Source organism: Ochotona curzoniae, unplaced genomic scaffold (assembly GCF_017591425.1).
Source record: "Ochotona curzoniae isolate NIBS_2020 unplaced genomic scaffold, NIBS_Ocur_1.0 contig_883, whole genome shotgun sequence".
NCBI lineage: Eukaryota > Metazoa > Chordata > Mammalia > Lagomorpha > Ochotonidae > Ochotona > Ochotona curzoniae.
The window spans coordinates 53,352,902-53,376,959 of NW_024466599.1; the positions used below are offsets into that span (position 1 = coordinate 53,352,902).

The window sequence follows — 24,058 nt, forward strand, 5'->3', positions numbered from 1 at the left end:
AATGCTTGTGTTTTGAAGATAACGGATACTATCTGCCATACTACAAGAGGGACAGGAACAAGCGGAGCACCCAGATTACTGTGAGATTCCTGGACAACCCCAGCTACAGCAAGAACATCCGCCGGAAGGACCCCGTGCTCCTGCTGCACTGGTGGAAGGAGATCCTGGGGACCATCCTGTTCTGTATCATAGCAACAACCTTCATCGTGCGCCGGCTCTTCCATCCTCATCCCCACAGAGTAAGGCAGCTCTGAGACCCTCAGAGATTTCAGGGTGTCCGAAGTACAGAACACCATGTGGGCAGTGACGGCGGGTGCCCTGTAGTGCTGCTATAAAATCGCGGTTGCCTTTGCCGTCAGGTGTCACTTCCTGATGGGGCTGCTCTCTGAGAAACACATCACTCGGTAACTTTAGTCATTATGTAAACATCCCAGAGAATAGTTACTCAGACCTATATGCCGTGGCACACCCAGGCTATGTGCTATGGCCAACTACTCCAAGGCTACAAGCTGAAAAGCCTGTCACAATACTGAACAGCCATGACGCAGTGGTAAACATCTGAGTGTGTCCGCATAGCAGATGCACAGTCAAAATACTGGGTGACGGGAATTTTTCAACTCCAGTAAAATGGTGTGCACCCCGGTAGTGTATGTGGTCTCTGGCCAACTGCATTTGGCATGCAGGACCCTGTTCTCATTGCTGCTGCTTTGCTCCGCATTCACTCCTCAGCCCACTGCCATCTGGCTTCCACGCCTCCCATCTCCCACTGAAGCTGATCTTGCCAAAGTGTTCGGTTTTTGTTATGAGTAATGCACACCTTGCAGTCCTCATCTAGCGGAGTCTCCCCACCCTTGACCCCACTGAACACCCCCCCTTTCACCTGTGGTCCCTGGCTGCCTTGACACCATGCTGTCTGGATGTGGTGTGAATGCCTCCAACCTCACCTTCCTCACCCTCTCCTAGTAACAGAAATCTGTCAGGGCTGTCTTTCCTCTGTTTGTTCCACAAACTCTCCCTGCCTAGTCTCCCCCACTTGCCCAGCTCCACTGGTTTCCGCATCTGCTTCTCTGGAGCCGTTCTTTGGTTGGTGCTATGCGGGTACCTTGACTGAGCCAATGCCAGGCAGTAGTCAGTTCCATCCCTCTCCTGTGCCCAACCTGTTCTGCTGTTTCACTCCCTTGATGAATTGCACCGCCATATGCAGTCACCAGGTACTGTCAACTTCTTCCCTCTAAATGCCTTTCATTTTCACACCTTCCCCACCTCCCAATTTCCATTTCCTTAGCATTGATGCCGTTAACCTCTCTCTGGAATTACTAGAATGCCCTGTAACTGGTCCTAATAATCTATGTGTCCATTTCTATCTCCACACCCTAACTCTCTAGCCACAATTCCTGGCAGCTGACTCCTTATTGTTACTATCATGAAGTTGGGTCTTCCTAGAGCATCCAGGTTCTGAATGCTGTGCACCTGCCGTCCCATCGCTCTATCCCCCCATCGCTTCCTCCTTGCTCCACCAGGCTCAGTTGCCATGCTGAGCTGCTTTCAGTCCCTCCCAGGTAGCATGTTCTTCCCCAGCCTAACGTGCTCCTCCCTTAGACCTGGCCTCTGAGGTAGTTAGTTCCCTGCCTCCTCTCCATCCCCTCTCTCATGCTTAACTCCTGGATACCTTTTTCATTTGGAATTAGTCATCATGTCCTCTGGGAAGTCTTCTTTCACTCCTGATTCTGAGTTAAATCCCCTGCCTGTGTCTTAGAACAGCCTATACCCCTTATGTTGGCCCATTTAACAGGCAGTCCCAAATTTCTCTCCCTGCGACTGAACTGTGCATTTTTATTAAAGACAAGAACCCAGGATGCATCATTTACCACCACCTCCCATTATACAGTGCCTGGCGCATAATCAGAGCTCAGAAAAGATTTGAGACAATCGGGGACTAAGCAGACGCTCTATAACACCCTGGTGGCCATAATAACCGTTAACATTCTCTGGAAAAGATTTTAGTTGCTGGCAATGAGGCATTGCCAAATTCAGTTCCCTATTGTTGGAAAGTTGACTGGGAAAGAGCTGCCTCTAGTCCTGCCAGGAAGCTTGCACACACGCTGCACGTGTGTAACTGTCTGTCTCTTTGTGTCTTGGAGTGTTTTATGCTTACACTCTGCGTGTAAAGGAACCTGCAGTGTAAAGGAACAAGACTTTTGAAACACCAGAGGGATTAACAGTGGGAAGATAAACTTTTTTTCCTTAAGAAAGAGAAATGCTTTATCTCGTGCTCGTTTACTGCTTCTATTTTACTCAATATTATTTATTTTCCAATATCATTATAGTTTAGCTCTATACTGGTGATGATTTCATTTTCTGCCCTAACAGCAAAGGAAGGAGTCTGAAACTCAATGTCAGACCGAAAATAAATACGACGCTGTAAGTGGGGAAGCCAGTGACAGTAGCTGGAATGATCTGAAAACCTCTGGCTACATATCCCGGTAAGAGTCTCATGTGCTCAGGTGTGTTGTCACTTCAGCCGTTTGATTCAGAGAAGTGACTTCTATGATCTTGCTTAAGTATCTTTTTTATGTGAATATCTGGATAAAATATAACTTAACCCTCAAGTAACTCACATTTATTAAAAGTGATATATACTCTAAGAGAGACAAGAATAGATTGTTATGAAAATTAACATTTTCAACCACGAAATTGTTTTTATTTGAGTGACTTCATTATTGAAAGTCTGTTGTTAATAATACCAAATAATATTTATTATATTTATTATGTATTTAGTATTACATAAGTCTCCATGTTTTTTTATAATCCTTAATTACTTGTTTTATCTTTGATTTTGTCTAGAATAGGAACTAGAGAAGTTGGGGGGGATATCAATAAAGACAAATGATTTGGGGTCTGGCATTGTGGCATAGTGGATTAAGCTGCCTAATATAACATGGCATCCCGAATGGGCACTGATTCAAGTCCCTGTTGCCCCTCTTTCAATCTAGCTCCCTGTTAATGTACCTGGGGAAGAGAAAAAAAAAATTTTTTTTAATTTTTTTGTTTGAAAGGCAGAGTTAGAGAGAGAGAGAGATCTCCCATTTGCTGGTTCACTTCCCCCAAGTAGCCGCAATGGCCAGAGCTGAGCCAGTCAGAAGCCAGGAGCCAGGAGCTTCTTCTGGGTGTCTCCCACATGGGAGAAAGCAGCATCTTTCGCTGCTATCCCAGGCACATGAGCAGGGAGCTGGATCAGAAGTGGAGCAGCCAGGAACATGCTGGTGCCCCCACGCGATGCTGGCTCTGCTGGCCCAGCGACTTCTCCGGCCACACACAGCACAGCCCCTCCCAAACCTGAAGAAACACATAAAGGAGATAGAAGAGGGAAATGGGTTAGCTAAAAGTAAGCAGTTCAGATAATTTGAAGGTAAAATGAAGGCAGTGAAGCAATTTGTCATTTGTAAAATACTCCCTTTGTGAATTTGTGGTACAAGAAATGGTGTCAGGATTCATTTTTCAATCACAGGGATTATCCTGCTTTTTTCCCAGCTGGTTTACCATATCAACATAGCTCTGTCCCTTTAGTGATAGGGAACAAAGAAGGGACATTGCTGATTAACACGTGGACTACTTGATTTATGACAGAAAGGATGGAAAATAATGGATACGTTTTGTGCTAGGACCTCCTGAGAAGCAGACCTGACAGGAGAAACACACAGGAAGATTGTAGAAGATGGAATTAAGGAAAATGCCTAGAGTAGTCTGCAAAAAGCTTAGGAAACAAAGCTATACATGGATTTCAAGTTTGTTTGTTTGTTTGTTTTTTGTTTTTTTGCACCAGAAAGCACCCCCAGTCTTGCCTCCCCTTTTCTGTTTTATTGAAGAGACAGACAGATTCATCTTCCAGCTTTGCTGGGTTACTGCCAAATGCCTACAGTAGCCAGAGCTGGACCGGGCCCGAGCCAGGAGCCCAGAACTCAATCTGAGTCTCTCATGTGGGCAGCAGAACACCAAGTACTTGCCCGCACCTGCTACCTGCCAGGCACGTTGCAGAAAGCTGGGTGCGAAGCAGCGGAGCTAGGACTCAGACCGATTCTCTGCTGTGCGACGGGTGTGTCCCGAGTGCTGGCTTACTGCGGTACAGCTGTCCCACCACACCACAACACCTACCTCTGGGGTCCATTTTTAATTGTCAAAAATTACTTATTTCATTTGACTTACTATACTGATTCATTCTCTTGTTGTTTAAAGGTTTATCTCTGTTCTTTAACACACACCCATAAACATATTCATAACAAGTTAAGAAATCTTTGTGACAATTGCAGGCTTCCTTCCCAGAAGCAGTCATGTGCTTGTGTCTGATATTCATAACTACCTTCTTCCGCCACCCATCCCACATTCCTTTTATCTTTAACTAACACCTGGTGGGGTGACCCCAGTCTTTAAAACCTTCAGTGTCTGGGCTGTGAGTCCTGCCTGGGTTAAATAGTGGGGTTTTCCACTGACCTTAATCCCAGGCATGGTAATTCCAAGAGGCCCATTGGGGCATTCCTGTATCCCAGACGCATTCATCCTGAGCTGCATCACAGAGGCGCAGCCCCGTTTCCCCTCGGTAGTCAGGCTCTGGCATTCCAGCCTGCACTCTTGGCTAGTGGATTCAAAGGTGTGGGGAGGAGCTCAGCATCGCCAACTGTCAGTGCTAACTTCCAGCTCAATGGAAACCATCCCAGCTCCTGGCGAAAATACTGGGCCAACAGTGCCTAACATGGTAGGACTAAAAAACAGGCCTTTTGCTCGTGGGTCACCAGGGGTAATGGTGAGTGCCACTCCCTTTTCCATCCCTGTTTTCCTGCACCTGTAAATTCTGACCGTGGGAAAAGCAACATCATATACTGGTTACCGACTGGAGCACACACAGCTTCCTGAGGATCTTGTCCGAGCCCTGCAAGCATTGCCTCCCTAGCTAGGGCTTACATGAGTCCTCCACAGGCCAGTCCCCCTCTCTGTCAATCCAGTTGCCTCAGGATAGTGAGAAAATGGGTAAAACAGATGCATTCCACAAAAAGCAGCAGTTACTAGGTAACTAACAGACAACGAGGGCTACTTTAGGACCCTTGCTAATGAGGATGCTGGCTGATAGCTCAGTGGGCCTTCCGCACCAGCAGGCAGTGCGGGGGAACAGGGCACCCAACAGTGCCCTCACAGGAAACCCCTGCGGAAACCCATTCACCCCTGGCCCCAGGAAGTGGTGCGCGGGGCAGTGTTTCAGGCTCTGGGAGAAGGAAAGCTGGGCCTGTCTTGGAGTAAGCTTCAAGTCTGTGGGAAAGAACGTGCTTGGAGAAACACAAGCATGTGGGGAAGAAGCCGTGACCTGACACGCTGAATCTGGCCGTGCTGATTCGGTGGACGTCATGATTGAGGTCCCATCTGAGCGTGATCATGGTTGCAAAGAGTTAAGTCAGGATGGAGTCAGAAGAGAGGGCTTTCTTAAGTAACGGTGCATCTTGCCAAGAGAATTAGAATTCTGTGCTCAAAAATTGAATTCAGACTAAATCAAGTTTTCTGGAACTTTATTTACTAGGAGTATAGCTATTGTTTTTAATTTGAGATTCCTATACTACAATACTGCTACCTAAAGCGCTTGAGTACCTCTTATGTCCTAAGTGCTATTAACTCTGGGTTTGGTCCTGAGTTCAAATCCCTAGTCTCTCTCTCTTTTTTTTTTTTTAAAGATTTATTTTATTTTTATTGGAAAGGTGGATATACAGAGAGGAGGAGAGACAGAGAGGAAGATCCTACGTCCGATGTTTCACTCCCCAAGTGAACACAACGGCCCCAATGCTATGCCGATCCAAAGCCAGGAGACTCCTCTGGGTCTCCCACGCGGGTGCAGGGTCCCAAAGCTTTGGGCCGTCCTCGACTGCTTTTCCAGGCCACAGGCAGGGAGCTGGAAGGGAAGTGGGGCCGCTGGGATTAGAACCGGTGCCCATATGGGATCCCGGCACGTTCAAGGTGAGGACTTTAGCAGCTGGGCCATGCTGCCGGGCCTACAGAGGTGTTTTTCTTAATAAAGGAAGATAATTCGGTTCACTCTCCAGGAATGGATGTTAACTCTGTGGGCTAATGCCTCTGGGAGCTGCATCTGTACACGTGGTACGTTGACTGGCTATTTTTAGCAATGCAGATTATTGCTTTCCCTCTCTGTGAAGGTAATTGGCCTGTGGAGGATTGCCAGCTATCGCTTCTCCTAGCTCTGTGCTTCGGCCAGCTGAGACAACTGCTAAATGTCTAGGAGTGTGCAAGCCAGCCTTGTACGAGACACCATATAGTCCGTCTCCTTCAGGTCTCCCCATGTGATGGGAGTTATCTCCCAGCATGCATGCTTTCATTTATTTATGCAATTTATGAGGTTTTTTTTTCAGCATACAACTGTTAGGCCTTCATCTTATCAGGAAGTACCTATCAATACAAAGGGTCTGGAAACACAAAGAGAGACCAAAAAAAAAAAAAAATGCTTTCCTTCTCCATGGAGGCAGCACATGTGGTGGTGGGGGTGGGTGCAAGCAAGCTGCATACAAATAACTGCTAAATAGAGTAAGTTTAAATAGTCCCAGTGGGGGCCGGTGCAGTAGCCTAGCAACTAAAATCCTTGCCTTGAATGCATTGGGATCCCATAGGGGTGCTGGTTCTAATCCCGGCAGTCCCACTTCCCATCCAGCTCCCTGCTTGTGACCTGGAAAAGCAGTCAAGGATGGTCCAAAGCCTGCACCCGCGTGCAAAACTCAAAGGAAGCGCCTGGCTTTGGATCGACACAGCTCTGGCTGTTGCAGCTACTTGGGGAGTGAATTTGGGGATGGAAAATCTTCCTCTCTGTATTTTCTCCTCTCTATATATCTGACTTTCCAATAAAAATTTTAAAAAACGAAATAAATAAATCTTAAAAACAAAATAGTCCCAAGTGTTTTGACAAGAATGCTGGGAGAACATTAAGACATAATTCTGACAAAGGTGCTTAGCAGAGCAGAAAGGAGACAATAAGATTTCCTTAAGCCCAAAGGAGAAGGCCCTCTCCACAGAGCCAAAGCAGAAGCCAAAATACTGGAGTTGCAAGAGAGCATGGCGCAGGTACCCTGGGAGATGCAGTGCAGGTGAGGCGCACGTTAAGGGAGAAGCCGGCTGGGATGCCGAGGACCAAGTGTGACAGGGGACGTGTCTCATCCCCATGGGCGCTGAGCAGATCAGCACATGAATTAGCCCTGCGTCTCTCAGCCTAATTAATAAATCTTAAATATAATGGGATTGATTTTTGTTTGTTTCCATAAAACTTACACAGCAATGACATACTACTGAAATGCATTTTCTGTTGAGTACAAAACGCCAAAGGAAGTACAAGGTTAGAGACTTCAATATTTTAGTAGGTTATGAACATTTTGGATAGGACAAAGCAGTAGTACTGTTGCTGTAAAAACAAGCCATGTCCAGTTAAACAGAATTGTTTTGCTTTCAATTTTTTTACAGGAGTGTGTTTGCTTCATTTATCCAAGCAAAAGAATGCTATCACCATAGTAAAACTCAAGCTGTACTCTTTATTAACAGAAGTTCTGCGTTTACTGAGTTTATGCACTTGAATGTTTCAGAAACTCGAATCAATTTTTACCTGGTTCCCAAACAGTTGCAAACTTTTAAAAATTTTTTTTCCCTTTAAGATACCTAACAGACTTTGAACCAATCCAGTGCCTGGGCCGTGGGGGCTTCGGGGTTGTCTTTGAAGCCAGAAACAAAGTAGATGACTGCAATTACGCCATCAAGAGGATCCGGCTCCCCAACAGGTAACGGGGGACGCTGTGAGTGGACTTGGCATTCACCCTGCACCATCCAACCTCACCGTCAAATGCCCTCACTACACCTGCCCTTCACCCGTAGAGAACAATGTTTGACCTTCTGAACCTGAGGTTCTCAGCTGTGCAGACTTCGAACTATATCTAAAAGACTGCATTGCATCCACTTAAAAAAAAAAGTCCTTATGTTTGATCCTAGATAATTCAGGATTTTTCTATATAGGATGCCAGTATTACAGGCTGGTGGCTTAACCCACCTGGTCACGACACACTTGGAGTGGGGGACATTGATGACAAGGCACAGATGGGGAAGTATCCTCCTGGGAAGAGAAGACGAGACCATTTGTACTTACTTCCGTTGTTGGCGGAGACGGTGGCACCTTTAGAAATGGGGGTTGGATCTGTCAGAGAAGCTATCAGAGCCCAAGTTGAAGTCCAGCTGCTTTTCCAGTGAAATGACACCAAGTAGTGAGGCTTCTGGGAACAAACCGTGTGCCAGGACAAACTTCTTGAGCTGTGACATGTCCCCTGTCGGGGCAGGCTTCGTCTGTCTTCCAGCTCTGGGTTGCTTAGCTCTCTTTTTATAAATCATAAATCAGCTAATAAATATTAGGCAATAGTCTTATTTTATCATGAGCTCTTGATTCATTTTCAGTAACATAGGAGAGCTTTGTTTGCATAAAGTGATAGATACAGGCTCGTGGCACCGGTTTCCAGAAGGAAAAAAAATGATTAAAAGAGTGTCTACTACAAGAGTCCTGTGTGGCTTTTTGGAATTGCACCCTAAGGTAGCTCAGGCCTTGCTACTTTAGATTCAAGGGAATTCATTCTCTGTTGTTCTTTTATTTTCACTGTGGGATCTGAATGTTTCTTCAGATATGAACAACTTCACCATCTTATTTTCTCCATTCCAGGGAACTGGCTCGGGAAAAGGTAATGCGAGAAGTGAAGGCCCTTGCCAAGCTTGAACACCCGGGCATAGTCAGGTATTTCAATGCCTGGCTTGAAGCCCCTCCAGAGAAATGGCAAGAAAAAATGGATGAGATCTGGCTGAAAGATGAAAGGTGACTTTACTTGTTAGACATAGATTTAAAAAGTAGTAGCTTTTCATTTCAGGTTAGCACGTTTGCTGTGTAACACAGTGTCATTTCTGTAACTTTGCAAGTAGCAAAATAGATATTAAAAAAAAAAAAATGGAGATGAGGAAGAAAAACCAGGGGCTGGTGTTGTGGTATATGGGTAAAGTTTCCACCTGTGATTTGGCAGCCCATGTGGGCACTGTTCAAGTCCTAGCTGCTCCACTTCCCATCCAGCTCCCTGCTTGTGGCCTGGGAAAGCAGCAGAGGACAGCCCAGGTGGTTGGGCCCCTGTACGCACATGGGAGATCCGTGTCTCTGCTACTCCGTTTTCCAACCAGCTCCTGGCTAATAGCCTAGGAAAGCAGGAGAAGGCAGCCTGAGTGTGAGGCCCCTGCAGCCATGTGGGAGACCTAGATGAAGCTCCTGGCTCTTAGCTTCAGCCTGGTCCAGCCCCAACCATTGCAGCCGTTTGGACAGTGAACTCTGTCTCTCCTCCTGTCTCTGTAATTCTGTCAAAAAAAAAATCTTTGTAAAAATAGTAAATCTCTAAAAACTAAAACATAAACTTTGGTAGCCTGCAGATACTGTCCGTGCTGACTGCTGTGTGCTGTAGGAAGGCCCTTGACAGTTCCCCAACGGAGCATGCGTAGACTGCTGAGCAACTGGGGCAAACCCTGCCTGCAGGTGCCTAGCACAGCGCGAGACCCACGTGAGGTGCCTGTCACAGTAAGCCATGTCGGGACCGAGGAATGTGGCCCCTTGCCGTGGGCCTCTGCTCTCATTTGAACAGAGTCCGTCAAGGAACCCTTGTTGTTCTCTCAGTACTCTGTATTTTTTGCCGAAAAGACCTTGGCTTGTCTGGCACGAAAGTCCCATATAACTGTTTACCATAGGAAATTAAGCTTTCATGTTTAACCAAAAATTGAAAAGCAAAACAACAAAATATTTATATATATATATATATATAGAGAGAGAGAGAGAGAGAGAGAGAAAGAAACCTCCACCTACTAATTTACTGCCTAAATGACTGCAACAGCCAGGTCTGGACCAGATTGAAGCTAGGAGCCAGGAACTCCATCGGGGTCCTCAATCTGGGCAGGAGGACCAAATGCCTGGGCCAGCCTCTGCTGCTTCCCCATTAGCAAGGAGCTGGATCAGAGCAGAGAAGCCAGGACTAGGACCGGCATGGTATCACATGTAGTTTTATAAGATTTCTTTCTTTTTTATTGGAGGCAGATGTACAGAGAGAAGGAGAGGTAGATAGAGAAGGTCTTACATCCGCTAGTTCACTCTCCAAATAGCCTTACTAGCTAGAGCTGAGTTAATCTGAAGCTGGGAGCCAGGAGCTCCTCTGGGTTTCCCATGTGGATACAGAGTGCCAAGGACCTAAGCCATCCTCTGCTGGTTTCCCTAGCTGTGAGATGTTTTTAGAAGGAAAGAATAGAATGTGATGTTCTTTGATTTGTTTTTATTCAGTTTGTTTCTTGTGTGTCATTTGGTAATTTGCCTTACTTTACTTGAAATTTTGTTTAAAATAAAGAGGGGGGGGGGGTACAATTCAGATTATGTAAGCGGGGGCCAGCCCTGTGGTATAGTACCTTAAGCCACAGTGTGCAGTGCCAAAATCCCATACAGATGCCAGTTTGAATCTCAGCTACCCTGCTTCGCATCCAGCTCCTTGCTAATGGTCTAGGAAAGCAGCAGAAGAGGACCCAAGTGCTTGGGCCCCTACACCCATGTGGGAGATCCAGGAGTATGTCCTAGCTCCTGGCTTCAGCCTAGCACAGCTCCAGCCACCGTAGCCACTGGGGGGAGTGAACCAGTAGAAGGAAGATCTCTCTATTTCTCCCTCTCTCTGATTTTCAAGTAAATAAGTAAGTCTTTAAAAAAAAAATGTGGGGGAATCATACATATTTATTCTTAGTCCTTTGTTTTCTCCCAATTTTAGCACAGACTGGCCACTCAGCTCCCCCAGCCCGATGGACGCCCCCTCAGTTAAAATTCGCAGAGTGGATCCTTTCTCTACAAAAGAACACATTGAAATCATAGCTCCTTCCCCGCAAAGAAGCAGGTCCTTCTCCGTCGGGATCTCCTGCGGCCAGACGAGTTCGTCGGAGAGCCAGTTTTCCCCACTGGAGTTCTCCGGAACAGAGCAGGGAGATGTCAGTGTGTCTGTGGGTGCGGCCTCCAACCTCCCGGACAGTTGCCTTACAGACTGCGATGTGGAAGATGGGACTATGGATGGCAACGACGAGGGCCACCCCTTTGAACTCTGTCCCTCGGAAGCCTCTCCCTACAGCAGGTCCAGGGAGAGGACCTCCTCGTCTATAGTGTTTGAGGATTCTGGCTGCGACAACGCATCCAGCAAAGAGGAGCCCAGAGCCCGGCGGCTGCGGCTCGGCAGCCACTGTGCTAACAAACTGAGCATCCTCCAGCACTCCAGCAGCAGCAGCTCTGCTTCGGAACCTACCCTGTCCGTTTCCCCTCCCAGGCCCACCACATTAAGTCTAGATCTCACAAAGAACACTACTGAGAAACTGCAGCCCAGTTCCCCCAAGGTGTACCTGTACATCCAGATGCAGCTGTGCCGGAAGGAAAACCTCAAAGACTGGATGAACAGGCGCTGCACCCTGGAGGAGAGGGAGCGGAGCACGTGTCTGCACATCTTCCTGCAGATCACTGAGGCCGTGGACTTCCTGCACAGTAAAGGACTCATGCACAGGGACCTCAAGGTCTGTACTGCGGAAGGTCATGCGCAGGGTTCAGTCCTGCGCCTGCGCGGCCGTCTAACTTAACAGAGCTGTAGAGCCAAGGGGAGTGACAGCTTGGGAACACAGGGATCTGAGAAGGTAGCCTCAAGGGACCCCCTGTGAACATAAGTCGTTACACTTGAGAATGTCGGGTGCGTGTGTTTTACAGTGCAGGAGATCCCCGGTGGTCCTGATGTAGGAAAAGGGGTCTTTCTGTAAAGCCCACCCTGACTCGTCCATGGCTTCCAGTCACCCAGACACAAGGAGGCCCGAGGCCCTGAAGGGACCCAGTGGAAAGGAGACCCAAGTGGAAGCAAAGGAGAGCTCTTCCCTTAGGCAGCTCTGAACTGGGACAGATCTCCAGTCTCCCTGCCCCTGTTTCTGAAGGATTTGGCTTTGGGGGAGGGAAGAGAAGCTGGGTAGGGAAAAGTAGCAAGCGGTTCACCAGCTGTGTGTGATTCTCAACCAGAGGTTCTGACTTTGATACATACACTATGCATATTGCAGCAGTACAACATGCAAAACTGTACAATGCTTACTAATACATGCAGTGTCTCCTTAGGATGCATTTCTGAAAATAAGCTTATGGAGCTTTTATCTAACTAATTTCTGCACATTTTCTATGCTGACACAGGCACCAGCAGATACATACTGAATATGTGAATATTTTTCTGATGAAAATAGCTTGAATTCTTGATCAATTCAGATCCATTTTAAATATCTTCAGTGTCATTTTACATAATCACAAAGTTTTGTTTTGGGCACCAAAGTAGCTGTTTGGACAAAAGTTATTTGCTTCTAATATCAGCAGTAGGTTTTTGCAGTTTCGCTCCTACTGCCAGACAAGAGGACGGAGAATTATAAGCAGTTGTTATCTAATCAAACATAACCACTCTGTCCTGATGATTGTAACAAAGCCCAAACTGACTGGTGAGAATTGCTATTGTGGCTTGCCCGGAAGAGAGCCTAGAATTAACCGGGTACACCTACCTTGAGGGAAGACTCTGTTCGGGCTGGAATATGGTAAATGCTTATCATCTGTTGGCAAACAGCTGATGTACATACACAGTCTTGAACTTGACTCTTACTGCCCCCTGAAATGTTAACTTAAAACAATGTAGTTACATTTTCCCTAATCGTGAATAGGCTCCTGCCGATTTTATCATGTAAGATATTGGTCATTATTCACTGAATGTTACAGTATTGTCTACAGAAAATTTTTTTGCATGTTTGTGCACCAGGAAAAATTGATTTCCTGTTTTTCTTTTCTTTTTTTAAGAGTTATTTACTTTTATTAGGCATATTTGCAGAGAGGAGGAGAGACAGAAAGACTTTCCATACACTGTTTCACTCTCCAAATGGCGTCAGTTGCCATAGCTGAGCTGTTCTGAAGCCAGGAGCTTCTTCCTGGTCTCACACACAGGTGCAGGGTCGCAAGGATTTGGGCATTTATAGCTATTATGACTTAAGACTTAAATAAATAGGGAAGCTTGGTCAGGGAGAATAAACAAAAAAAGAAGATTGAGAATTGAATGCCCTGGATCCTAGGAAAGGTGTGTCTCTGTAGGTTTAAATAAATGTTCAGTAAAATGCTCGCTCTCTTTGCTACCCTTGCCTGTTACAGCATTTGGCCTACAAAAATTGTTTTTGTTTTTAGGTTAACCCACGTTGAAGAGAAATAGGCTTAAGAATATCTAATTTTTTACCGTTCTTTTCTGCAGTCATTTAAGTGACTCTGTTCTCTTTGTCTCTTCCATGCATACTCACTGTACTTCTGCCTTATTTTTTCCAGCCTTCCAACATATTCTTTGCAATGGACGACGTGGTCAAGGTTGGAGACTTTGGATTAGTGACTGCAATGGACCAGGACGAGGAAGAGCAGGCGGTTTTGACTCCGATGCCAGCGTACGCCACACACACAGGACAAGTAGGGACCAAACTCTATATGAGCCCAGAGCAGGTGAGTTTTCTGTACTTTGAGATAACTTGACAACATGCTAGAGAAAAAAAAGTCTGAAACTATGGAACCTGGCAGTGGCGTTAACACAGGCAACATCACTGAAACTGAACTGGGGATCAATTAAGAAATTTGTTCACAACACATGAAACTCACTTCTGAACCAGATAGCAACCAGAAACTTAAAAGGAGCCCTGGAGTGCCATCCTCCCAAATATATGTCCACTTTGCCTTGTATGTGCTGCAGTAGGCACTGCTGTGTCACAGCCAGCTGCGGCCAGAGGGATTGTACTGAGTGTGCCCTGTGATCATTTATAAACAAGAAATAGAAGTACATACGCCGGAATATGTTGTTGGTGGGATGCCTGATCTTGAAAGAAAGTGCTACCCAAAAAAGGGACAGGCGGAGTGGTGGGTGCCAGGAGCTTTAGGGGAGCGGTCCTGCATGTCACCAGGCCAGTGATGTCACTAGCTCAGTGATGCCTAGATAGGTGGATTTCAAACCTTTTGGTCCTAGCATTTGTTTATACTGATAAAAATGATTGTGAAACCAAAAGATTTATTCATAGGATTTTTATCTGTCATTATTTTCCATATTAGAAATTCAAACTGGGAGCTTTAAAAATTTTAATTGAATTTTATTAATTTAATTAAAATGATATGAAGCCTGTCATATAGGGAGATATTTTTATGAAAAAAAATATTTCCAAAGCAAAGCAATATTGTTTACATTCTTACAAATCTTAGTAATATAGGACTTACCAAAAAGCCACCCTCTCGTATCTTTTGTTTTTAAGCTTTATTTATTTGTTTGAAAAGCAGAGTGTTGGGGAGAGAGTTGGCCCGGTGCTGGAATGCGGGCCCTGTAAGTCCCAGTCCTCCCTCTCTGCTGTTGCAGTCACTCCATCTTGGTATATTACTTGCTTAAACAAAATCTGGCCCTAGCACAGATTCCTAGTTTAAAGAGAGAGAAGTATTTCCGTTCAGAGAATTGTTGAAATTCTTCCTGAATAGTTCGTCAACGCTGAATAACCCTTAGTTCCCTACACGCGGAATCTAAGACCATGTTGGTTAATATTGTGTACTCTTACGTTACCATCATTTGGATTATTTTACACTCTGAATGGATCTTTTACCTGTGCATGATTTTGTACCACTGTGTACAGGTCAATTAGAAACTTTTTAAAAAGACTTATTTATTTATTTATTTATTTATTTAAGAGTCAGATATACAGAGAGGAGGAGAGACAGTGAGCAAGATTTTCTGTCCACTGATTCACTACCCAAGTGGCCACAATGGCCAGAGCTGAGCCAATCTGAAGCCAGGAGCCAGGAGCTTCCTCTGGGTCTCCCACATGAGTACAGGGTCCCAACGCTTTGGGCTGTCCTCCACTGTTTTCCCAGGCCACAAGCAGGGAGCTGGATGGGAAGTGGAGCTGCTGGGATTAGAACTGGCGCCTAGGGCCCGGCGCGATGGCGCAGTGGTTAAGGTCCTTGCCTTGACGCCCGGGATCCCATATGGGCGCCGGTTCTAATCCTGGCAGCCCTGCTTCCCATCCAGCTCCCTGCCTGTGGCCCAGGAAAGCAGTCCCGCTTCCGACGGCCCAAGGCTTTGGGACCCTGCACCCATGTGGGAGACCTGGAAGAGGCTCCTGGCTTCGGATCGGCATAGCATCGGCCATTGCGCTCACTTGGGGAGTGAATCATCAGACGGAAGATCTTCCTCTCTGTCTCTCCTCTCTGTATATCCACCTTTCCAATAAAAATAAAATTAAAAAAAAAAAAAACGGCATCTATATGGGGTCCCAGCATGTTCAAGGCTTTTGGCTGCTAGGCCACCACACTGGGCCCCTGAGGCCTTCTTTCTACAACTGCACAGATGAGTAGCTTGTGCTCAGGAGGCAGGGAGGGGAAACACAAAAGAGAAGCCGGCTCCCTGAGACAGGGGGCAGGGTCCATCTGAACGAGGGAGGCTGGTGCCTGCCAGCAGATCTGTGTGCGAGGGAGAAAACCACAAGCAAGCTCAGAAATCAGACAGAACACAGAGGTGATTTACATGTCGGCTGCTTGCAACCAGAAGCATCCAGACTTCCACAGAGGCAGAGCTCTCCCGGCCCCGGTAACTGAATCTCACCGATCCAGTGATGTGGTCAGGACCTGGTGTGAAAGGCAAAACTAAAACTATATGAAATCTCAAAAATACTTGCAAATGTACCTTTCTCCGGGGGAGGATGGAGAAAGACCACAGAGCCATACAGCATCCACATCACTGCTTCTGAACAGTGGAACTGGGAATGAGTTTCAGTGTATCATTTTGCAGTTTCCCAACTTTAACAAGTTGTTTCTATAAACACACTGGCTATAATTTTTTGAAAGTGGTGACAGGCACATAGGGACACATTTTCCAAACTGTCTAATTTGTATGGGGCATTTCTTGTTCCTTTGGTCCCCACAGCTTTGTTGAGTCTGGTTTCAGTGCACACACCTGGAGCCTCCACCTCTTTCCTGGCAAATTTCTTGAAGCCAGTTTCTTGGAGCCACTCGTGAATGCTGAGTTTGGTGAAGTCTCAGGTGGCCACTTGGTGGGTGGCAGCTCGGGCACTTGTCGCCACCAAGAGAGAAGGGAGGAGCACACAGGATTGCAGGAGAGGAGACTATTCTGGACTTTATTACATTTTCTGTTTTTTCCACACCGACGCTTATCAGAAGTGATACGAAAAACTTTTTAGTATTTTGGTAGGCTCATTATAATTTTAAGAGGCTAGCAATAATACTTCTATATTTTACGTGTTTTGAAAATAAGGGATTCCGTTAAGTGTCCCCTATGGCTGTTTTCAAATAGATAGCCTCTATCCTAGTACAGCTGGGTTCCTTTTTGAACATGCCTAATGCTCACATTTTTCTTTATTCCTCCAAGATATCAACTATGGAAAACAGGTGATCTGTTTTTCCTTTCTTTTTTTTTTTTTTTTTTTTTTTACTCTTATCTCTAAAATGTGGCAGGTGTTCCTAGAGGTTCTGTTCCTGGGGTTTGGTAATGGGATCCCACGGCTGTGCTGACTGGCTGTGACTACTGGGAGTCTGTGTGTCTTTGCTGGAGGCATTGAGAGATGACAACTGATTGTCTCTTTGATGTTGCTGAAGGTGCTGAAGTCAGGACAGCTGTGGGTATGTTAGCACAGTGATACACAGAGGTTAAAATATGGTAGCTAAAAATGACATGTGAGTTAATAACTTCTAATTAAAGAGTCACTTTGCTGAATGTCCCTTTAAAAAGTCTCCCAAACTCGTTCTGCTGTATGGATTGTCTTAGCCAGGCTTCAGAAGCTGTACCAAGATATCACTTTAAAGTATTTATTATCAAAGCTCCTTCATTTTTATCCTCAGAGTAAAGCAGCAGGGCCCAGTTACTGTGTTCTTGGTTGTAATTACTAAGAAGTACAGTCCAGGTTGTGGCTTGGCATGTCGCTGGATGGTCACTGTAAACGCGGAGGGATAGTCTGCCTCCCCGGATTGTTTTTATTTAACTTATTTTCAGATGCTTTATTAAGAGAACTTACGTGTTCATGAGGTAACATGTCTTTTTTAAAAAAATGCATTAATAATATTAAAAATATGTGTTTAATAATGTTTTCTTTTTATTGTATAGTTAGCTGTCCTCTATGCAGGAAATGTGGAAATTATAGGAACCCAGAAAAAGCAAAAATCGCTTATTAAGAATCTCTAAAACATTAATAGTGATTAGCTATTTTCTTTTACATCTGCATGTACCACATAATCTAATGCATCTATACCTTTTTTTTTTTGGAAAAGAAAATTGGGATTCTACTGCATAAAATTTGGGATGTGATATTAGAATATAAACATTTCCCATAGCTTAAACATTCTTAGGAAATATTTAGACTGTGATAATTTGCAAAGTTCAACTATTTGTTCAGCATTTTTAGGGGGGCATTTTATATTCTTAGGGAAAAATTTGCTTTAAGGAGCGTCGGGTATATAACAACCCTCCTCCCCCGGTCTGTCCACATTAACATCCAGGGTTAGACGGAATCCTGGAATGAGAGGGAATGTCCGTGAGGGCCGCGTCACTTTCAGGAATTTGTGTCTGTCTGTGTTCTGTAAACAACGTGTGAGGGTATCCTCACTCCTAACTCTGCAGGCATGGCTTCTGAACTCGTTTTCTTTGAATACTTCCCAAACCCCAAAGATGAGAGGTGAGAGAGGGTTAAGCCACAACAGTCACTTAGAGGGGAGGAGGGTCGCACAGGTGCCACTTTCCACCCGTCTTTCTGGGGAAGCACCGTGGCGTGGTGATCCCAAGTACTGCTTAAAGGAGTGGAGGTGAGGGGGCCTCACTTCCCACCCCACCCCCAAGTCCTCCTCCCTCCCCTCCCTCCCACTCCCCCTCCAAAGTGACAGTCGCCTTCTGTGGCCCTTTGCCAAATGCCAAGTTACAGTCCTAAGGAAATTTTCCCAAATCAAAGGGCTCCTCTAAGTAACCGGGAGGGTGCTTGTCATTTGAATAAGGCTTTGTTTAATGGGGTAGTTCTGTTGTAATTCATTTGTTCATTTTCACAAATAAGTATTTATTGAGTGCCTTCTCTGAGCTTAGCCCAGGGTGGGGAGGGGGGATGCTGGGAATACAAAAGAAGCAGTTCCTTTCCCTCTGGGCCTTTATAATCTAGTCCTCGGGTGAGGAATAAGAATGTACACATGAAAATACAACCCAGAATGCAAAATAGTCCATAATTAAGGGCCATAATGAAGGCTAACCACAGTTGATTAATGGTTTGGAATAATGGAGATTTTCTCATAAAAATGGGTGAGGACAAAGATGATTAGAAATGAGAGATTCGCTCAGATAGGGATCCCTTTGAAAGCCCCCCACCCCCCGGGGGGCAGCGGATGCCCCTCTGGCTCCCAGGCTCCAGGCTTCTTGGGCCTGTTTGACTGATGCATATCTAGAAACTGGACCGGGCTTTCTCTGTGATGCTGAGTAGCTTAATTACTCCAGGGGAGCAGGTAGCAGAGCAGGTAGGGGCGGCCCTGAGAGGTTGAGGCCCCAGAGGTTAACTCTTTGCTGACACTTTCACCCACCCCTTGAAACAAAGAAATGACCCCAGAAACTTTTGAGTTTCTGTGATTATCCTATCAAGTCCTATGATCACTGTGTTAACTTTTTAAAGACTGTGTTTTCTTCTTTGGGGATTTCAGGTTCATGGCAACAACTACTCTCATAAAGTGGACATCTTTTCCTTGGGCCTGATTCTGTTTGAGCTGCTGTACCCCTTCAGCACTCAGATGGAGAGAGACAGGGTAAGTACCCCCCACCACCACCAGATTAAGGGCCCACTGCAGTAGCCTAGCAGCTAAAGTCCTCACCTTGAATGCACCAGGATCTCATATGGGTGCCGGTTCTAATCCCGGCAGCCCTGCTTCCCACCCTGTTCGTGGCCTGGGAAAGCCGTGGAGGACGGCCCAAAGCCTTGGGACCCTGCACCCACATGGGAAACCTGGAAGAGGCTCCTTCCTGGCTCCTGGCTTTGGATCAGCTCAGCTCCAGCCATTGCAGCCTCTAGGGGAATGAATCAACAGATGGAAGATTTTCCTGTCTCTTCTCTCTGTATGTCTGACTTTCCAATAAAAATAATACAATAAATCTAAAAAAAAAAAAAAAAAGCCAGACTGGACAATAAAACCAAATGTGCAAAAGAAAGCGCAGCAGTGAAGGGCCCAGGGGTCGCGTTTCTGGCCTCAGTCTGAATTAGCCCTCAGCCACTAGGGCCATTTGGGCAGTGGATCAATCACCTTCCCCCATCCCCCAATGCAGGTAGATCTTCTAAAAATGAATAAATAAACCTCAATCATTAAAGCATTGTTCAGTCGGATTATTTGTATATTGCTTTGGCCTGAACTCTTCATAATTCAACAATATCTTACGCAAACCTGCAGTAAGTGCCAGGAGGGGAGGGATGGGGCGTGGTGGTGGCCCGGCCCTGTCAGTCTTCACCCTTGCCAAGGGGAGGCCGTGGAAGGTGGCCTGTGTACTTTGGCAGTTACTGACATCTGAGGAGTGAACTAACAATAGAGGCACCTCTGTCATTCCCACTCTGTCTCTGTCAATCTGCCTTTCAAATAAATAAAGCTTTTTTAAAATCATAAATAGATCCATATGCCAAAAACAAGCTTAAAATAAGTAATACTCTTTTTTTCTTTTTAGACCTTATCTGATGTGAGAAATCTCAAATTTCCATCACTGTTTACTCAGAAGTATCCTCAAGAGGTAGGTATCATTCTTGGGGTCATATGCAAGAAGAAAGGGACCTGCCAGACCAGCCGGCCCAGCACACAGTTCGTTAAACCAAAGACTGGCCTAGGGCCTGGCTCCCTGGGCGTGGTGACCTGTGCGCCCTGCTGTGTGTGTCCTGGTAACCTCCACCTTGAATAGGTGTGACTCCCAGAGCACCAAGCCATGCCATTAATCTCTGCCGAAAAAGGGGGGGAGAGGCTTATTCCACTTTTTAAAGATTCTAATTTCCACTGATTATCTGTATTGGGGTTTTATCACAGGGTAAATGATTCTAGAGGAGTGGCAAGGAAAGTAAGCCATCCCCACAAGGGAACATTGCGGAAGGAACAGCTGGGGCTGTCTTTCCTTTTATCATTTGTGTTTACTATGTGTGGTCAATCAACACAGCAATCTGCAACCCATACCTTGGTAAATGCTGACTTTTCTTAAATCACAAAGCTGAAGCAAACTGAGCAGTGTGTGTTCATTGCCAAATGGGAAAAGGCAAGTTTTTCCATCAGTGTATTAATTATAACCAAGGATTGCTAACCTGGATTGAAATGTTTTCATAAAAAGTGTCGTCTATATGTGGCCCAGAGGAGAAGGTGATACCTTCAAAGGGATTTAAAAAAAAAAAGTCAAGAGGAAGTGTTGGATGCGGATTTGTAACTTTTTGTTAATTGAAATTTTTATTGAGATCATTGCAGATTCATATTCACTTACAAGGTGTGTTTGTTTTCAAAATCAGATGATGTCTGCATTTCAAAGATGTCCTCTGAAACCATTTTTTTATATTGAAAAGACCCCAGTTGCCTGAAAATGGCACATGTTTATCCAGAGCATAGGTTGACAAGCTGGAGCCCTGCTGCCTGTTTTTGCAGTCGGGACCTGGGGGGGCAGCGCTGGCCCTCAGCACACATCTGGGCCGCCCCGTTTCTGCGCGGTAACAGTGGAGTTGATTGCGTTCTTCAGTTACTGCACACTTGCAAACTTTAAATCTTTACAGAAAGAGTTTGCTAACACCGACCCCCTGGCCCTTTGATCACCAAACCTTGTCTTTATGTCGCAGCACGTGATGGTCCAAGGCATGCTGTCCCCGTGCCCCACGGACCGGCCCGAAGCCGCAAACATCATCGAAAACGCCGTGTTTGAGGAGCTGGAGTTGCCAGGGAAAACCATGCTCCGGCAGAGGTCACGCTCCGCGAGCTCATCGGGAACAAAACACTCAAGGCAGCCCAGCAGCTCGCAGGGCCCTCTGCCAGGCACCTAGCCCGCACTTGGTGATGGGGCATGGCAAGGCTGCAATAAGACTGGACTGTTTCCTGAAAGTCAGAGTTCAGCTGGACCTGGGAGCATGACGCAGTCTGAGCCAGCTCTTGATTTTGGCTGGACTGAGGAGGAGGGCTGTCTAAATGACCAGGGGTCCCCGTGTCCCTGCGATTGGCCAAGCTTTCGAGCGCTCCCCTTCCGCCTGGGGAGGGAGATGCTGTCCCTGTGTCCTGCACAGCTTTTCAATGGAGATATTTTTATAATGCAGAGGAATGGAAGTCTCCCCCCCCCCCCACCACGGGGTAACCGAATGGTTCTAGAAGCAAGGCTTTCTAGAGAAACGCCGATTTTGAAGCTGAGTTCCCAGGAAGCCGACCCTGGTGGGGTACAGTGGGAATCAGTGCTATTTTGGTAGGCAAGCAGCACAAATTGCAGACCGGTTTATGTCTGTAGTTTTATAGTGATATTTGTAGCGCTAAATGGCTTTGTTCCTTAGATGGTTCTAGGGAAAGTTTAAGAGCTTTTTGTACTTTTTACTTCTAGTGAAGGGGAAAGGAAGCTTTTTTAATGTAAAAAGGTTACAAGTTCTGGTTTGGGGAGAAAAAAAAAAGCTGTAGTAAGAAATGGCTCCTAGATTACAACTAGTATCTTTAGTTATGGCCTCTTCAACCTGACGATGTCGTAAATGTCTTTAATGTAATCCTGTAGGTTGGTGCCTCCCCCAGACTGATTCATAAGTAACAGTTTAATCATCTTACTTGCTAAAATTTTCCCCACTGTAAATATGTTTATTTTTTATTTATAAAAAATTTTGAAATCAATCCATTTGGGTTGGTGGTGTACAGAACACACTTTCGTGTGTTAACTATTGTGACTTCTTTCAAGTCTAAATGATTTAATAAAACTTTTTAAAATTATTTGGGATCAACTCTTACTTGGTAAGTGAGACTTGAAATGGAATGAGATTACAAAATGGGGGGTCATAGGACCCAGCAGCGTTGCCTAGTGGCTCAAGTCCTCTCCTTGAACGCGCCGGGATCCCATATGGGCGCCGGTTCTAATCCCAGCAGTCCCACTTCCCATCCAGCTCCCTGCTTGTGGCCTGGGAAAGCAGTGGAGGACGGTCCAAAGCCTTGGGACCCTGCACCGGTGTGGGAGACCTGGAAGAAGTTTCTGGATCCTGGCTTCGGATCAACATAGCATCGGCCAGTACGGTCACTTGTGGAGTGAATCATCAGACGGAAGATCTTCCTCTCTGTCTCTCCTCCTCTCTGTATATCTGACTTTGTAATAAAAATAAATAAAACTTGTTTAAAAAATGGGGTCATAGGCTGAGAAAGGTCATGACCCTATACTCACGAACATGTGTTCCTCAGTAATTCCACATGAGTATCTTTTTCACCATTTCCCAAAGATGTGGTAGATCCCTTTCAGAATTCACAGGATTCAAAGTTGAGAGACGCTCAGTGCCTGCCATGTGTGGGGCACTGGGCCAGGGACTGACTGTTCAGAGGACCCTGTCCCATCAGGGCGACTGCAGAGAAAGGGACTGTGGCTGTGTTGCTGTCACAGCATGTCTGACGCGTGCCCTGTGAGTAAGGAGTAGGCACAGACTGGCCAGATACAACCAGGAAGGGGCAACACGCGTGAGTGTGTCCATCTTCTAGACAAATTGTGTCTGTCACATGAAGTTACGCACAAACTTGGGAAACACTTCCCAGTTATTTGGGGAGTCCCGGCCAGCGTTACCCCATCTTCATCTCTTGGCTGACCTGCTCTTCCCATCCCCTTCCTCTTCGCCCCAGCAGGGGTCCTGCTGATGTCTTCCCAGCACCCTCACTCAGGCTGTCTGCAGAGCCTGTCTCCCACGGTGCCCCGGGGAACCAGCCAAGGCATGGTTAATGACCATTCTCCATATGTTCAAACTCAAGGCCAGAGAGTTTGGCCTTGGGTCACCAAGCCAAAAAGAGCAGAACCAGGGCTAACATGCTGGTGACAAGTCCCACTCAGCGTTTTTTTCCTGCTGTTGCCTTGCTAAGGGTCTGTGTACTCTTGCATGATTCAACCTTTCATTTTAATCTCCGGTATGGCTGCCAGCATGAAGGCAGGCATGGGCGTGGGGAGATTGGCGGGGGCCAGGCTGGCAAAACTGAAGTCCACAGCGAGCCAGAAGTGGGGCTCCTGTGTTCTTCCCCAGAGCTCTTCTGCTGACTCGGAACCCCACTACTTGCCTTTGTTTCCTGGCGTCATTGCGAGCCCTCCCCCCCCTTCTCCACTGCAATGCTTTGGACATCATAACACCGATGTGGGCCTGCAGGAAAGCCAGGAACGCTTAAGCAGGTCAGCCCTCCTTCGTCATTTCTCAAGTTCCTGAGGGTGAGGGGCACCTCTTCTTCTTCTGAATTTGAGGAACATAAGTGTGACCCCAGAGCGTCAGTGACAGCCCTTAGGAAACATGTAGCCAAATGAAGAGAAAAATAAATGTGCCAGTGACTGCCATGAGTACAGGGCAAAAGGGAAGAGGAGGCGGTTTAAGAACCCTGATGCCAGAAACATAAGTTTTCTGCAGGGAAGGGAATTTGGTGCTTCAGCCTGCATGAAAGGAGACCTGGGCCACGACCCTGGCTGCCACCTGCATTAGCGCCTGTCTGGTACCATGTGCACCGGGCATTAACCTCCTCTCCTGTGGGAAGGAGTTGGACAGCATGCCCTGAGAGACCACATGTGTCCACCTTCTGATTTGTTCTTCAGAAAGACAGAAGCACTGAGCTGAGTGCTTAGCAGCCTCAGGAAGCCCTGAGAACATCTAGAATTAGTGCTTTGCCTCCTTAGGACACACACTGAGGGCGCTGTGGATGTTAGGATAGGTTTATGTCCATAGTTTTTCCTCA

At 46.2% G+C, this 24,058-nt stretch overlaps 1 protein-coding gene across 1 annotated transcript in view; it reads left to right on the plus strand.

Annotated features, from left to right (window-relative positions):
- The window catches only part of EIF2AK3 (eukaryotic translation initiation factor 2 alpha kinase 3), a 67,333-nt gene extending 45,128 nt beyond the window's left edge, over nucleotides 1–22,205 (plus strand). Inside the window, exons 9-17 of the mRNA XM_040993561.1 lie at nucleotides 19–239; nucleotides 2,371–2,483; nucleotides 7,689–7,811; nucleotides 8,735–8,884; nucleotides 10,848–11,631; nucleotides 13,442–13,609; nucleotides 18,824–18,925; nucleotides 19,830–19,892; nucleotides 20,968–22,205. Of these exons, the coding sequence (XP_040849495.1) occupies nucleotides 19–239; nucleotides 2,371–2,483; nucleotides 7,689–7,811; nucleotides 8,735–8,884; nucleotides 10,848–11,631; nucleotides 13,442–13,609; nucleotides 18,824–18,925; nucleotides 19,830–19,892; nucleotides 20,968–21,168 (1,925 nt within the window). The 3' untranslated portion in view covers nucleotides 21,169–22,205. The remainder of the gene's footprint in view (nucleotides 1–18; nucleotides 240–2,370; nucleotides 2,484–7,688; nucleotides 7,812–8,734; nucleotides 8,885–10,847; nucleotides 11,632–13,441; nucleotides 13,610–18,823; nucleotides 18,926–19,829; nucleotides 19,893–20,967) is intronic.
- Nucleotides 22,206–24,058: the final 1,853 nt, after the last annotated feature.